The sequence below is a fragment of the Acanthisitta chloris genome, unplaced genomic scaffold (assembly GCF_000695815.1).
Source record: "Acanthisitta chloris isolate BGI_N310 unplaced genomic scaffold, ASM69581v1 scaffold2049, whole genome shotgun sequence".
In the NCBI taxonomy this organism is placed as follows: Eukaryota; Metazoa; Chordata; class Aves; order Passeriformes; family Acanthisittidae; genus Acanthisitta; species Acanthisitta chloris.
In genome coordinates this window covers 275,139-288,207 of record NW_008690802.1, presented here as the reverse complement: position 1 = coordinate 288,207, position 13,069 = coordinate 275,139, and the positions used below count along the sequence as shown (strand labels likewise).

The 13,069-nt window shown below is 45.3% G+C and overlaps 1 protein-coding gene across 1 annotated transcript; it reads left to right on the top strand.

Annotated features, from left to right (window-relative positions):
- The first annotated feature begins 3,314 nt into the window (after positions 1 to 3,314).
- On the top strand, positions 3,315 to 12,253 carry BPGM (2,3-bisphosphoglycerate mutase). The gene is made up of 2 exons (XM_009081966.1): positions 3,315 to 3,915; positions 11,884 to 12,253. The coding sequence occupies exons 1-2, from the start codon at positions 3,315 to 3,317 to the stop codon at positions 12,060 to 12,062; spliced, it is 780 nt and encodes a 259-aa protein (XP_009080214.1). The 3' UTR covers positions 12,063 to 12,253.
- Positions 12,254 to 13,069: the final 816 nt, after the last annotated feature.

Genomic DNA, 13,069 nt, shown 5'->3' with positions numbered 1-13,069 from the left:
GTGCGGGTCCCTGGGCGGCCGCGGGGGCACCGCGTGTGTTTGTGTCGGTGTGTGGGTCCTGCCCCGCGCGTGTTTGTGTGTGCTGGGGCTGGGGCTGCTGGGTCAGCCCCCGGGCGTGCCGGGAGGACCGAGGGACGCAGGTGCAGCGCTCGGGGCGCCTCAGGAAAGGGCCTAGGAGGTGAGATGGGGCTGGCCGGGGCAACACCGGGACCTGAGTGCCTCTGGTGCTTAGACCTTAAAACTGTGCCTGGCCCGAATCTCGGCTGTGTGAGATGTTAGACTGTGCTGAGCCCTGCTCTGTGTTTCTGCTCTAGCAGGCAGTGACTCGCCGTGGCAGGGACACCTTTCACCAGCCCAGGTTGCTCCGAGCCCCATCCAGCCTGATGCTGAACGCCTCCAGGGATGGGGCAGCTACAGCTTCTCTGGGCAACCTGTGCCCGTGTCTCTATGCTGGGCCCAGGTCTGCTGTCTGTGTCCTGTGTGGTGCCCTCGAGGTTTCAGTAGATTTCTGCACACTAGAACTGTGCTAATTGCAGCTTGAACAAACCTCGGGGAGCAAATTATATCCCAGGGCATCTGGGAGACAAGAAACTTTCCCTTGTTGGAAATGCAGGAGCTGTATATTCATGCTTTTTTGAGGAGAAGGGATTTGGTAGCTTTCCCAGCCTATGTAAGGGGTGTGTGCTCTGTTTTCTTCCAGCTCTGAGAGCAAATGATGGTTGGCAAAGCTGTTTGCACTTGTGGTCTCTTTCTGTGAGCGCTCGGTGTTTATTCTTTCCCTGCAGGTACCCAGCCAAGAGTGTGTGGTGGCCTCTGCATAAAGCAGCTCTTGAGTTTGTGCTGGAGTTTGTATAGGTTGTTCCTTTGCTGTAGGAAAGGTGAGTAGGATTGTTTCCATGTGTTGCTCTAAGGCTTTCTAGCTTAAATACTTCCATAAGTGGATTGATGTTTAAACAGCCCTGTGACTGCCAGTCCTTTCTGAATTTGTTTGAGAATGATGGTTCTGCCTAATGTTTTATGTAACTGACCTGGAGTTTGTGGTCCCCAGGTGACATTAGGTCTTTGTGTAAGTATTTTTTTTACATTCATTAAGTGGTTTTAATTATTTTCAGCCAAAAGTACCGACTCAACTTGTGGTAACAGGTGCACCTTCTCTATTGTTGGGTCTTAATTTGGTTTTGTAAATGTTGTAGTCTGTTTCTGTGGATAATGCAACCAGTCTGGACAGTGAGGTGTCTGCAGAGATGGAACTCTCTGTGGGGCTGGTTTTTGTGCAGTAGTTCATGCTGTGACCACATTGCAATATTTTTAAACCCTATCTGCAGGATATTGGAGAAAGCACTTCCATCTCTAGCAAGTGATCTGTCTGATACTCCTTTTTCTTACAAACCTGGGATCTGAAAGGGTGTAGTGTTTAGTGTAGTATCTGATGTGATATGACACCTGAATCTTAGCAAAAGTTGATTTCTTTGCTTCATGTGCAACAGCTTATTGTGAGTGGAAACAGTGGAGCATGCAGAGGGTTTTGTCTGAGATGCTGCTTGTCATGCACAGTATTTGTGCCTCCTTTGCATGAAATCACAGAAGACTTTGTATTTATCAACTGTTTGATGTGTGTCAGACAATACCTCCTGGTACTCTGAAAATCTCAGTCCTCAAAGGCTTTTTAATCCTGTGCTGTACCATTAGGCAGAACTTCGAGCTGGGGAAGTTTTGCATAGTGTCCTTGCGTGATGTAGACTCTCTTATGTGAGATTAAAGAACTAAGATGCTGTTACAGTGAAGATCAAATTACTGAGTCTGTTAATGAATTCAGCTTTTCTAGACACTTGTTGAAAGTCTAGTGAAAATGAATGCTGATATTATGCTGGGTAATTCCCAAAACCCGGAGTGCCTGGGCCTATCCCATCCTGCTGGCCTAACTCAGGGTCACAGTGGGTCTGAATTTGAGACACTTGGGAGTGTGATTGAGCAGCTCCAAGTGAATTGAGATGATGTGAGCTCATGTTAGTATGTCCTCTATGGAAATCTAGTCCAAGGTTGGGTGTGCAGAAATTGAACCTCAGTCTCCCACTGTCCATGGTTTTGAGAGCACTTAATATTCATCTGAGTATAGAACAGTTGTATTTTAGAATTGTTTCCCCTGCTCTGCCTATTTCTCCTTAGCCTGTGTCTTGGCTCAGAGAGATCAGGTGGGGCTTTCAGAGTTGCAGTGCTGTGTTACATGGACCTTTCAGGCATCACATCACCTGCTAGAAGATCTCTGACCACATTGCAAACCCATGGGTGAGTGGTCACAGTCTGTCTCCCATTGAAGATGGTCCAGAGGTGGTGTTGCTTAGTCAACAGGAGTGGAGAAAGGTGTGGGTTGATTTGGTGAATGTGTAGCTGTCTAATGAGGACAGTAAACAGACCTTTTGAGCCCACTGCAACAGTAAAAGGAGGAATTCCGGTGCCTGGGACTCTGGTACTGTAATTCACAGACAGAAGGGGAAAGGTATACTTGAAAGTCAGGAAGGGGATGGAATAATCTGAGGTCACTTCTGGATTCAGTGAAATGAGGACCTGCTGGTTGTACACTGCATCCCAGAGTGTCTGTGTTGTCACACTTGAGTGTGGAGAAATGATGGAGGAGGTGGCCTGGGGAAAAAATCAAGCAGAGACTGGCATAATGAGCAGGACAGGATGGGGATATGAGGAAACAAATTATGCAGAGCATGATTGTGGTGACATCTCTTTTGAGAAAAGCTGATAAGGTTCTGTGTGTTGTCAGTTCCAATTCTGTGGTCTTACTCTCCAGTTCCTCTGGCTGAGGGCCACAGCTGCTGTCTGTGCCTGCATTCCCTTGGAGCCAGTGTGGGTATGGGCAGCCCTTACGTGCTTGAGTTCCATGTGTCACCTCTGAGTTCACCAGTGAGAGGGAGATCTGCTTCCCTGAGAGTTTCTGGTACCCAGTGAGGCTCTGTTGAAGTGCCTGAGGGAGACCTGTAGGCTGGAACAGCTTGTACAAATCTGCTCCTAATCAATTGGTTGAGTGGGCTAGTTGCAACAAGCTGGGTGGAGCATGGTGCTTTTTTCCTCCCACAAGAAGGTGGGAGGAATTCAAAACCAGGAGACCTCAAATGTAAAAACGTTCTCATCGGACACTTGTTTCTTTGGTTATTTTGATTCTGACAGTTATTTACTTTTTGCTGCCATAATATTATTTGGTAATGCATTATCTGTGGGGTGTTTGATGTATCTCTCATGTCTTTGTCCAGATGTATCATTATTAGATGCCAGACCATTCCCATCTGTGCTAAGCTGCAATCAAAATGGCTAAGTATAGGCTTGTTATCTTGAGACATGGGGAAGGAGCCTGGAACAAGGAGAATCGTTTCTGCAGCTGGGTGGACCAGAAGCTGAGCAGTGATGGGATAAAGGAAGCTCAGAACTGTGGCAAACACCTCAAAGCTCTGGGTTTTGAGTTTGACCTCGTCTTCACCTCTGTGCTGAGCCGCTCCATCCAGACTGCCTGGCTTATCCTGGAGGAGATGGGCCAAGAGTGGGTGCCCATTCAGAGCTCCTGGCGACTGAATGAGCGTCACTATGGTGCACTGATCGGTCTCAACAGAGCAGAAATGGCTCTGAATCATGGGGAGGAGCAAGTGAAAATATGGAGGAGAAGCTATGATGTTACCCCACCTCCCATATCTGAATCTCACCCTTACTACGAAGAGATATACAACGATCGCCGATACAAATGCAGTGATGTGTCTCAGGATAATCTCCCAAAGGCTGAAAGTCTAAAAGATGTGCTTGATAGACTCCTTCCCTATTGGAATGAAAAGATCGTGCCAGAACTGAAAAGTGGCAAAATGATTCTTATCTCTGCTCATGGTAACAGCAGCAGAGCATTACTGAAGCATGTGGAAGGTAAGGGGCTTTGTTTTAGCCTTCTCTTAGGGCTTATATCCTCTTAGAGCTTTATATCTTATTCTGTGGTGTATATGACTTATCTGGGCAAGGTAATAGTTAGTGTCCATGGTCTCCAAGGGAAAGTAAAAAGTTGGCCTGTTGGAACAGGAGTCAAACTGGGGGATGTGAAGGGGGGGGCATTAGTTTGGTTAATGTAGTTAAGAAAAAGGCCAGATGCTTTCATATTGTCTCTCACTGCTCGTTTCGAACTGCTGTATTTGAACTGACTTTGTGGTTGGTCTAGATAGTTCAAGCCTGAAGAGTTTTTGTCTATTTTGGGATTTATTCAGATGCTTTGCCAGGTTTGAAATCATCATGTTCATTAAACAAGCATTGCTGTAACACAGCACAATAAAAGTGCTTGACTTGGGCTGTGGAAGATGTTCTTGGCTGTTACTGTGGTGGGTCACTTTTGAGGCTTCATTCCTGGTAATTTTTTGTTTAAAGTTCTGTGACAGGGAGTTCTGTAGAGAGCAGAGACTTGCCGAAGTTATGCAAATCTGTATTATATCCCAGTAGATAAGATGCATACCGTAAATGGCTAAGTTGGTAGCTTAGCATGAGGCTGCTTATTTGTCACAGAATTACTTGCATTTGGGGATAGCTTTTGAGTCCATCCAATCCAGCCCCCCTGAAACAAGCAGGGATGCCTTCAGGCTGCTCAGAGTCCCAGCCGACCTGGCCTTGGATGTTTCCAGGGATAAGACATCTGCTACTTTTCTGGGCAGCATGTTGCAGTGCTTGGACAGCCTCATAAATTTTTCCTATCTATTCTGAAACTTCTTTGAGTTTAAAACCATTATATCCCTTGTCCTATTGCAACAAGCTCTGTAAAGTCTGTCCCCATCTTTCTTATAGTCCCTCTAAACCTTCTCTTCTCCAAGCTGAACAACCCCAACTCTCAGCCTTTCTTCCTATGTGAGGTGCTCCATCCCTCTGTTTTTGTGGCCCTCCTCTGGTCCTGTTCCAACAGGTCCATGTCTTTCCTGTGCTGAGGATCCCAGAGCTGGACTTGGAAAGGGCTTACTTGGGACTTGATGTAAAGACAAATCACATCCTTTTCATTGCTCGATTCTTCCCCCCTTCCTCTTTAATCTCATGGCTACTAGGTCTGGAAGATGGAGTATGTTAATGTATTTGTGGGTAGAGTAGAATTTAGTGGTATGTATGACTGCAGCCTACTGCAGCTACAGTTGTGAGTGTGCACAGACTGGATTGTGTCTGCTCAATTGTGTCCATCTACAGCTCTGTCTGCTGAGTACCTTTTGCATTTGGCCGTGGTGGAACAGTCAGGACAGCTGACACTTTAGTGGGAGTCAGAAGCTCAGGAAATAAGCATATGCAAGTGGCTTCTGGAACTATAGAGGCTGTGAATTCTGGGGTGTAGATCACTTCTTGGATGAAGGAAGAAGGCTGGTTGAGTCAGTTCCCACTGATGTAGTCAGGGTGGTTGTCTATGCTGTGTGAAATAAAGCGTTGCAAAGAAAACAGTGGAAGGGGGTCCAAACTTCTGGTGTCTCCCCCAGCCCCCAAGATCTGAACCAATTCCATGAGGCCATGCTGGCCAAGCTCCTTGGGGATGAAATGCTGCAGGCTGAGCAGAGCTTCAGCAGAGACCCTGGGCCACCTTTTGTGCAGGCAGGCACCAAGGCTGGAGCTGCCACCACCAGAGACTGAGGAGGGTTACTTTGAAGTTGGTATGGCTGCATTCCTTGCTGCATTGAGATCAGAGAAATGGTGCTGCAGAACTCTTCCTCGGGTCCATTGTTGACTCTGTGTAACTCTTCCAGGACTGCCCACACTCAGCCAAAGTATAATAAAGCTATTCTTTGTCTTACAGTATACCTTGTCCCTCCCAGTGTATGCTCACGTAGGGAAATGTGAGGAATCCTTGGCAGAGGGTCTGGTTCTGTTGACCCAGGACTGTGCATCAGCTACCCCAACTACCACAGAGGAGCAATTGCCAGATGCCTGCTGGCTCTCCTGCCCTTTATGTACTGGAGATTGGATTGCTGAAGAACTGGCCTGAAGGGTAGCATGAACAGAGCTTTCAGACCCCTGTTTTTGCAGCCTGCTTGCTTGTTCAGAGCTCCAGCCTATGTTCAGTTGGATCTAAGAAGTTCCTTGTCTGCACTGCTGACTGTCTCTCCCTTAATCTCCTGAAAGGTTGTGAGTTGCTCTGGAGCCTTGCTGGAGTTGGACCTGATTCAACAGTGCTCAGAGCTTGCCAGTCTGCTGTATTTATCACACCCACTGTGAGGTGGGCTTTGTTTTTGTGGATTTATTTTTTTGATGAGCTTAGTATGTCCTGCACTTGAGTGGAATTTTCTAGGCCCCTCTAGCTTAGTTGGAGCCATATTTTGTCATTTTGAAACCGGTGCTCCAAATGCCTCAGGCAGCAATCCTACATGACTGCTTGGATGTTTTAGCCATAGTGATAACCTAATCTTGGAAGATGTAGCTCAGAAATTCAAATGGCAGTAAATAAGAATCTTTTCGTTCAGTTTGATCTGATGAGAAAATTCTATTTGTTTCAGTGTGAGTTTTAGGTTTTTTTTCTGAAAGACCTCAGAGAAGTTACTGTTTCAAGAAGGCTTTTTTTAAACAGGCCTGCAGTTCTCCAGATCTGAATGTTTTCCTTGTTCTAAGGAACTGGTTAAGAGCTAGAAATGTAGTTCTGGTTTTCACTTGCACGCAATCATCAGAGCAGCATAGTATCATGCTAACAAGGCTTTGATTGTGGGTTTGGATCTTATTTTCTCAGTGCTCACAGTGGACCTCATTAAGGTGTATCAAACGTCTGTAGGATTTGTCATGTTAAATAAGCATCCTAGATGCACAGGATTTATTTACAGGTGATTTTCTCCGTTACTTGAAGGAGAGGAAATTTAGGCTAGATATTAGGAAGAAGTTTTTCCTGTGAGGGTTGTGAGACACTGTCCCAGGTTGCCCAGGGAGGCTGTGGCTGCCCCAACCCTGGCAGTGTTCACAGCCAGGTTGGCTAAAGCCTTGAGCAACCTGCTCTGGTGGGAGGTGTCCCTGCCCAGGGCAGGAGTTGGGGCTGGGTGAGCTCTAAGGTCCATTGCACCCCTTAAAATTCTATGATTCTGTGATAGTAGTTTTTATCTAGTAACTGGTGTTTCAGATTGAGACCCTCTTAGCAGTGTCCCATTGAGGGGACATCATTAGTGTCATACTTGTGACTACCTTGCCCTGTTTCTGTTGAAGTACTGTTTGGAGACCAAGTCCAGAGGACTGATTTACCAGGTGACTGTCAGAAGGATCGATGGGCTGTCTCAACTTCTTTTTCTCCCAGCCATTTAACCCTGAGGACTGGTGTCAAGTACCTCAAGACAGGGTCTTACAGAAGGCCTGATTCTAAAATTTCCAACCTGTTGAAAAGTTGTCATCTCTTGATATGGTGTGTTGGTCACAGAGCCTTGTCATGCTCAGGGTTAAAAATGGAGGAGAGGAGTTGCCTGGTCTCCTAAAGATGCAAATATTATGCTCACTAGGCTTGTCTGGTTGTCACAGAGCTGGGACAGATCCCTGGAACTGGACTTGCAGGCAGAAGGTGGTGACACTTAGGCTGTTGCTGGTCTTGCCAGCTGGTGAGCAGGAAGAGCAGTGCCCTTGGGATTTCACTTCCTTGCATTCCTCTGAGTGTGGTACTTGTGCAGATACAGTATTTGGTAGTTTACTTGCTGGAGCTGCATGTTGTGAGTTCTGGAGTGGCTTGTGTGTTCAGGGCTACCTAATAAGATTCTTGCAGTGATTCTGCTGCTTGACTTTGTTAAGGAAATACTACTTATGTGACTGTGGTGTCTGAGTTCAACTACAGGAAACAGCTTGAGATCTAACAGCTTTGTGCTGTTGAAATGAGATGGTTTTGTTCTCCCTGTCATTCATCACAGTCTTTGTGCTTCTGCTGCTTGTTGTGAGCTTGTTGGGCCTGATTGTAAGTTACCTTGGCCTGTAAACTGGCAAGCAGCAGCAAGGAGTGGGTAGTTCTCTGTCATGTTGGTGGTTTAAATCAGCTCAGGGAAGAGAGTGGCAAGTGCCTGATGACAGTGCAAAAAGGCTGGAACAGCTTGACCAGAACCTGTAGCTGGGACAGGAGGATTTCATACATGAATTGTTAATGACTGGTTTCCATAAACGTGGGCTCTCAGTAGTGCTTCAGCCAGAGATGGAAGTCTTTAGCTGGAGTTCTGTCCCATGGCAATATGTGCTGATGGGCTCCATTTGTTCCAGTGTTGATGTGAGTTCCTTGTGGCAGCACCACCTCAGTCTCTGCTCGAGGCTTCTGGGACTTTCTCACCTGATGCCAGAGTTAGTACCTACTGATGGTGGTACCAAACCTCATGTCTCTTTCAGCCTGTCTTGGACTGCAGGCTGGATTTCTCTGCTGTGTAGGAATATGAACAGCCACTGCTGGAGCTCACCCATCCTCTTTCCTTAAAATGCACCCAGCGAACTAACATTCTGTAAATATCAAAAACCAGATCCTGACACTGTGCTTACTGGTGTTAAGTCCTGTCTGCCTGCAGGGAGGGCAGAAACTGGCTCTGGATGCTTAACTTACTAGGCTAAAGCTTCAGTATTTTCATTAAGCATGTGGGAAGGAGGTGCTATGACCTGATTTGGATCTCAATTACAAAGCACCAGTTGTAGAACAAGCCCATTGTGGCTGAATTTATGCATATGATCTTGTGTGTTTTATTGGGTGAATCACCTGGCCTCAAGTGTAGTTGACATGCAGGGAGGGAGGAGTGTAGTTATTCTCAATAGCTATTGTGGGTTTTGTGTTGCTCTGACCATAAGAGTAGAAGGAAGGAACTTGGTAAGGGAAGGAGAAGCTGAACCAGCCCTTGCAGAAGTTGGATGTAGGTGCTCAAATTCAATGGGGTTGGTCTCTGTAGGACTTCCTAGGGTACAAATATTTCAAAGCACTTCACAGGCTACCACATAAAGTTGAATTCTTAAGCTTGCACAGAGATTTCTGGTCTGTGTGCGTTTGATCACCCAGTTCCGTTAAATGGAGCATAAGTGAGCTGGAAAAGAATTCTGAATGTGGTTTTGAAAGGTCTGTTTTGTACTAAGTGCTGTACCATGTTATGACAGTGTTCATGTACTGAAGTGCATCCTGCTGTACAGCTGCTAAGGGACAATGTGATCATAAGGGAGCATGGGAGATGTCCACTGGACATTGCCCTCTTTTATCTGGGATCCCAAGGAAGTCATCCTGAGTAATGTCTGTGGGTTGTCTTGACTGTGAACAGGTAGGACCTTGGTTTTAAATCTTTTTGGGCCAAGACTCTGTCCAGCATACTGTGTACTCAGCAGTGCAGAGACTCAAGCTTTGCTGTTATACTGGAGGGAAGAGCATTGCTTCTTCAATGGTCTTTTTTCCCATTGCACCTTGCAGTTGAATCCTTGCCCTGATTTCGCCCTTGCCCATGAGATAGGTTAGGGTTGTGACACAGGTCAGCTCAGATGAAGTGCAAGAAAAGGTCAGTTGGTTATAGTTACAGCACATGACGTAACTGGATAGCAGTTAGCGCACTCTTGTGATGGCTGGAGTGGAAGATGTGATCCTTTTGCTGTCCTCCTAGCCTGCTGGGTGGGGAGTGTTCTGGTGAATTCTCCCTGCAACTGAAGAGCTTGTGTGACAAGCTTGTTCAGCTTCTTGCTTCCTGAGAACAGAAATACTATACAAATACACTCGCCAGTGCTGAGCTAAAGCAACAGGACACTATTGTTTCTTTAGGATTTTCATCCGACTTCAGCTTGCGTTTCCAGCGTTCTGGCTGTGAGGCAACACTTGTGTATGAGGAAAAATCCTGAGGAGAAAGCTGTCATGCTTGCTGCAGCATGTTTATCCTAGACTGCACTGTTTTGCTTTGTAAATCAATGCTAGTTGACATTGTGGTCACTTTGTGTTCTGTAAAAACAGTAAAATGCATTTCTGAATCCATGTAGTTACAGCTAGTTTTGTTTAATCTGTCTCCAGAGGAAACCTATAAATACCATAGCTCCTGACCACACTCTGTGGTTTGCCTAAACTCTCCTGCATGACTTCATCTGCTCTGTGTACATATGAGTGGTTTAGTCTGGGAGCCTGACTTAGGGAGGTGGGCAGAACACTTCCTAGGCACAGTCTGTGGATACGTGGGGATGTGGATGTAGTTAAATCTAATGTTTAAGAATCCCTGAAATAAGAGCTCAGACAGCTTGGCTGCTTACTTTGCAAACTGGAGTCCTTGGGAGCAGTGCTCATGCCTGGTCATTGGACTCAGCATTTTCCCCACTGATTTCTGTGATGGTTTAAAGTTTTAGATGCATCTTGTGTTCTTTTCAGTAGGTCTGACCTACAACAGGTGAGCTATTTTTATCCCTTGTGTGCAAGGATTGCTTATACTCTTTAATGGACTGATGCTTATATGTAACAAGGTGTAAGTTCCTTGCAAGGGTTTGTTTCTTGTGCTCCTTACCCTTCTGAAACCTACGGCTACGGGAAGTGTTTGACCTAATCAAAACAAGACCAGGTCACTGCAGGAGTTGCATTCTTGTGCAGTCTCTGGGCAGGGGCAGAATGTGATTCTCACCTCATGGTTAGTTGTTTTTTCCTGACCTGTTGTCAGGTAAACAAGTGGCTTGACTTGTGTGGGTTTTCCTGTTAATATGTTGGCTCAGCTTTTCTATTTACTGTGAAGAACACTGGTAAATTTTGCCCATGTGTTCTGAGAACCATCTGTGTTGTCAGCTGCTCAAGAGGATGTTTTTTTTCGTGCACCTTGGTCTGGCTTACATGGTGTCATGGCTTTAGAAGCTTGATTGTGTGCATTTTCTAAGCAAGAATTACTCAAGGCTGTGCTGCTTTACACCAGCAGACTGCTGCTGTGCCCTCAGGGCCTCTAGAAAGGGGAGGTCAAAAGAAACCTTGACATTCCCAATGACACTAGCTTTTTTTTGCCTGGTTTTGGTTTTGGTGTTTTTTTGGAGGGATAATGTCTTTTCAGTCACTGTTTCTTAATGCAACTATTTAGGCCTTGTGTGGAAACTTTACTAGGATATTTGGTGTCAGAATTCACTTGGAGGGTTTGGAGACTTGTTTATTTGATGTAAAAATAACCTGCAATTTCACTGAGATTAGAGCCCTGGAATATTGTCATTAAGCATATCGGGGTAAAATAAATATTCTCCCCAAGTGCATATTCTCTTAATGAAGTGGAAAAATACAGGGAAATGCTCCAAGTTGTACAAGTTGACTTTCTCCCTCCTTTTTCTTCCCCTTTCCCTCACTTGAAAGTGGAAATGCATGTCTTATGTAGTAATTCTGAGAACAGAGCAGTGTCTGCAGTACTTAACTTGCTTATGAGAAATCGGATGTGGGCAAACAGTGATCCTGTTAATTGTCCAGAAGATTTAAATACTGAATTTTAAGACAGCTTGTGTGAGAAGCTTTACATAGAAAATTTGAGACAAAACCAGCCTTTGTGACCTGCCTTTTCAAAGGGGCTGCTTGTATTGGTTGTGTAGCAGAGGTTGGAGTAGCAGAGGTTGAAGTGGCTCTAATCTTCCTTTGTGATGCATGAGTTGGGAAACCATGGAGGAGAACCTATTGTCCTCCATGTCCTGTATAAAAGAATGGTATAGTCTCCAGGGTAATATCTTCCTGTGTATTTCACATGTCTAGGCTGAAAAAAAAAGAAACTGTCCTCACCTTGATGGGTGTTCTCACCTTTAGCTGTTCCTAAAGCACTAACCAAGCTGTGGGCTAGCTGGGAATTGACCCTTGAGTAGCTGGTGGTGTTGATGAAGCCTAGAACATGTCCTTGATTGATTTAATACTAGGTAATCTCAGAAATCAAGCACTAGGTGACCAGGAAGCTGCAGGTGTAACTCTGTGTTTTCCTTTGGCAGGCATCTCCGATGAGGACATCATCAATGTTACTCTCCCCACTGGTGTGCCCATACTTCTTGAACTTGATGAGAATTTGCACCCCCTGGGCCCTCACCAGTTTCTGGGTGATCAAGAAGCTATCCAAGCTGCCATCAAAAAAGTGGAAGATCAAGGGAAAGTAAAATCTGCTGAGAAGTAATATCCCACTGACTAACACAGCTGTGTTCCAAGTGTGGTAGTAAGTGATGATCTATGTATGACTGCTAGGTTGCACTGTGTGAATGTCTCAATTTCAAGCACTAAGTAATTGGAAGGGACAATTGTTGAGTCTCAGGTTGGTAGTTTAACCCTCTGCCTTTTCAAAAACTGGAATTTCGATCACAGCATGAGGCTATGGATACTGAAAACAGAAATCAAGAGATTGTTCAGGTAATGGGAACTGGCAGGGCAGCCTGCCCCAGATCTAGGATTGAGGGGGGCCCAGTACAGAAAAAAAGGGATGTTATTGGTGTTTACCAACAATCAGTCCTAATGTGTTAAGGAGTAAAGCACCAGCATACTGGACTAATGAAGTCCAGGTTGCTATAAGCACTAAAACCTTCTCACTGATAAAATGTAACCAGGTAACTCTGACATTAACTATGATTCTTCTGTGTCAGTAGCCATGATAATTTGTTCTGGATGGATTTCCTTCAGTCTTTCAGAACACTTTTAGCTGGACAGCTCTTTGTCTTGGTTATTTAGAGTCTTCCTAGGCCTGTTCATGGTCCAGAGAATTTTTCTAGACACGCTCAGACTGTTATAGTTATCACAGTTGTCTTTTGTTACCCTATATTCCATTTTTTAAGGAATCTAGAGAGAATCCCTTTGCCTCCACCATCTTTGCAAAGCCTAGCAAGACTGTGTTTTGCTTGCTTGCAGTAATAGGATTTGACTCAGACTTTAGTCCACAGAAGAAGCACAAAGGTTTCCTGCTCAATGTTTAAATTCTCATGTAGCTGTGTGACCTGAATACCTTTGAAACATGTCAGCAACATCTACTAGAGGTTTGGTCATCCCTTAGTGAGGCCGTTAGAGTAATTCCTGTTCACCTCATTAAAACTGGACACTCTAAACTCTCTGGAGTTGCATTCCTGTTCACCTCATTAAAACTGGACATAGGAAAAGCTCCCTCTAAACTCTCTGGAGTTGCGAAGATACTGTGAT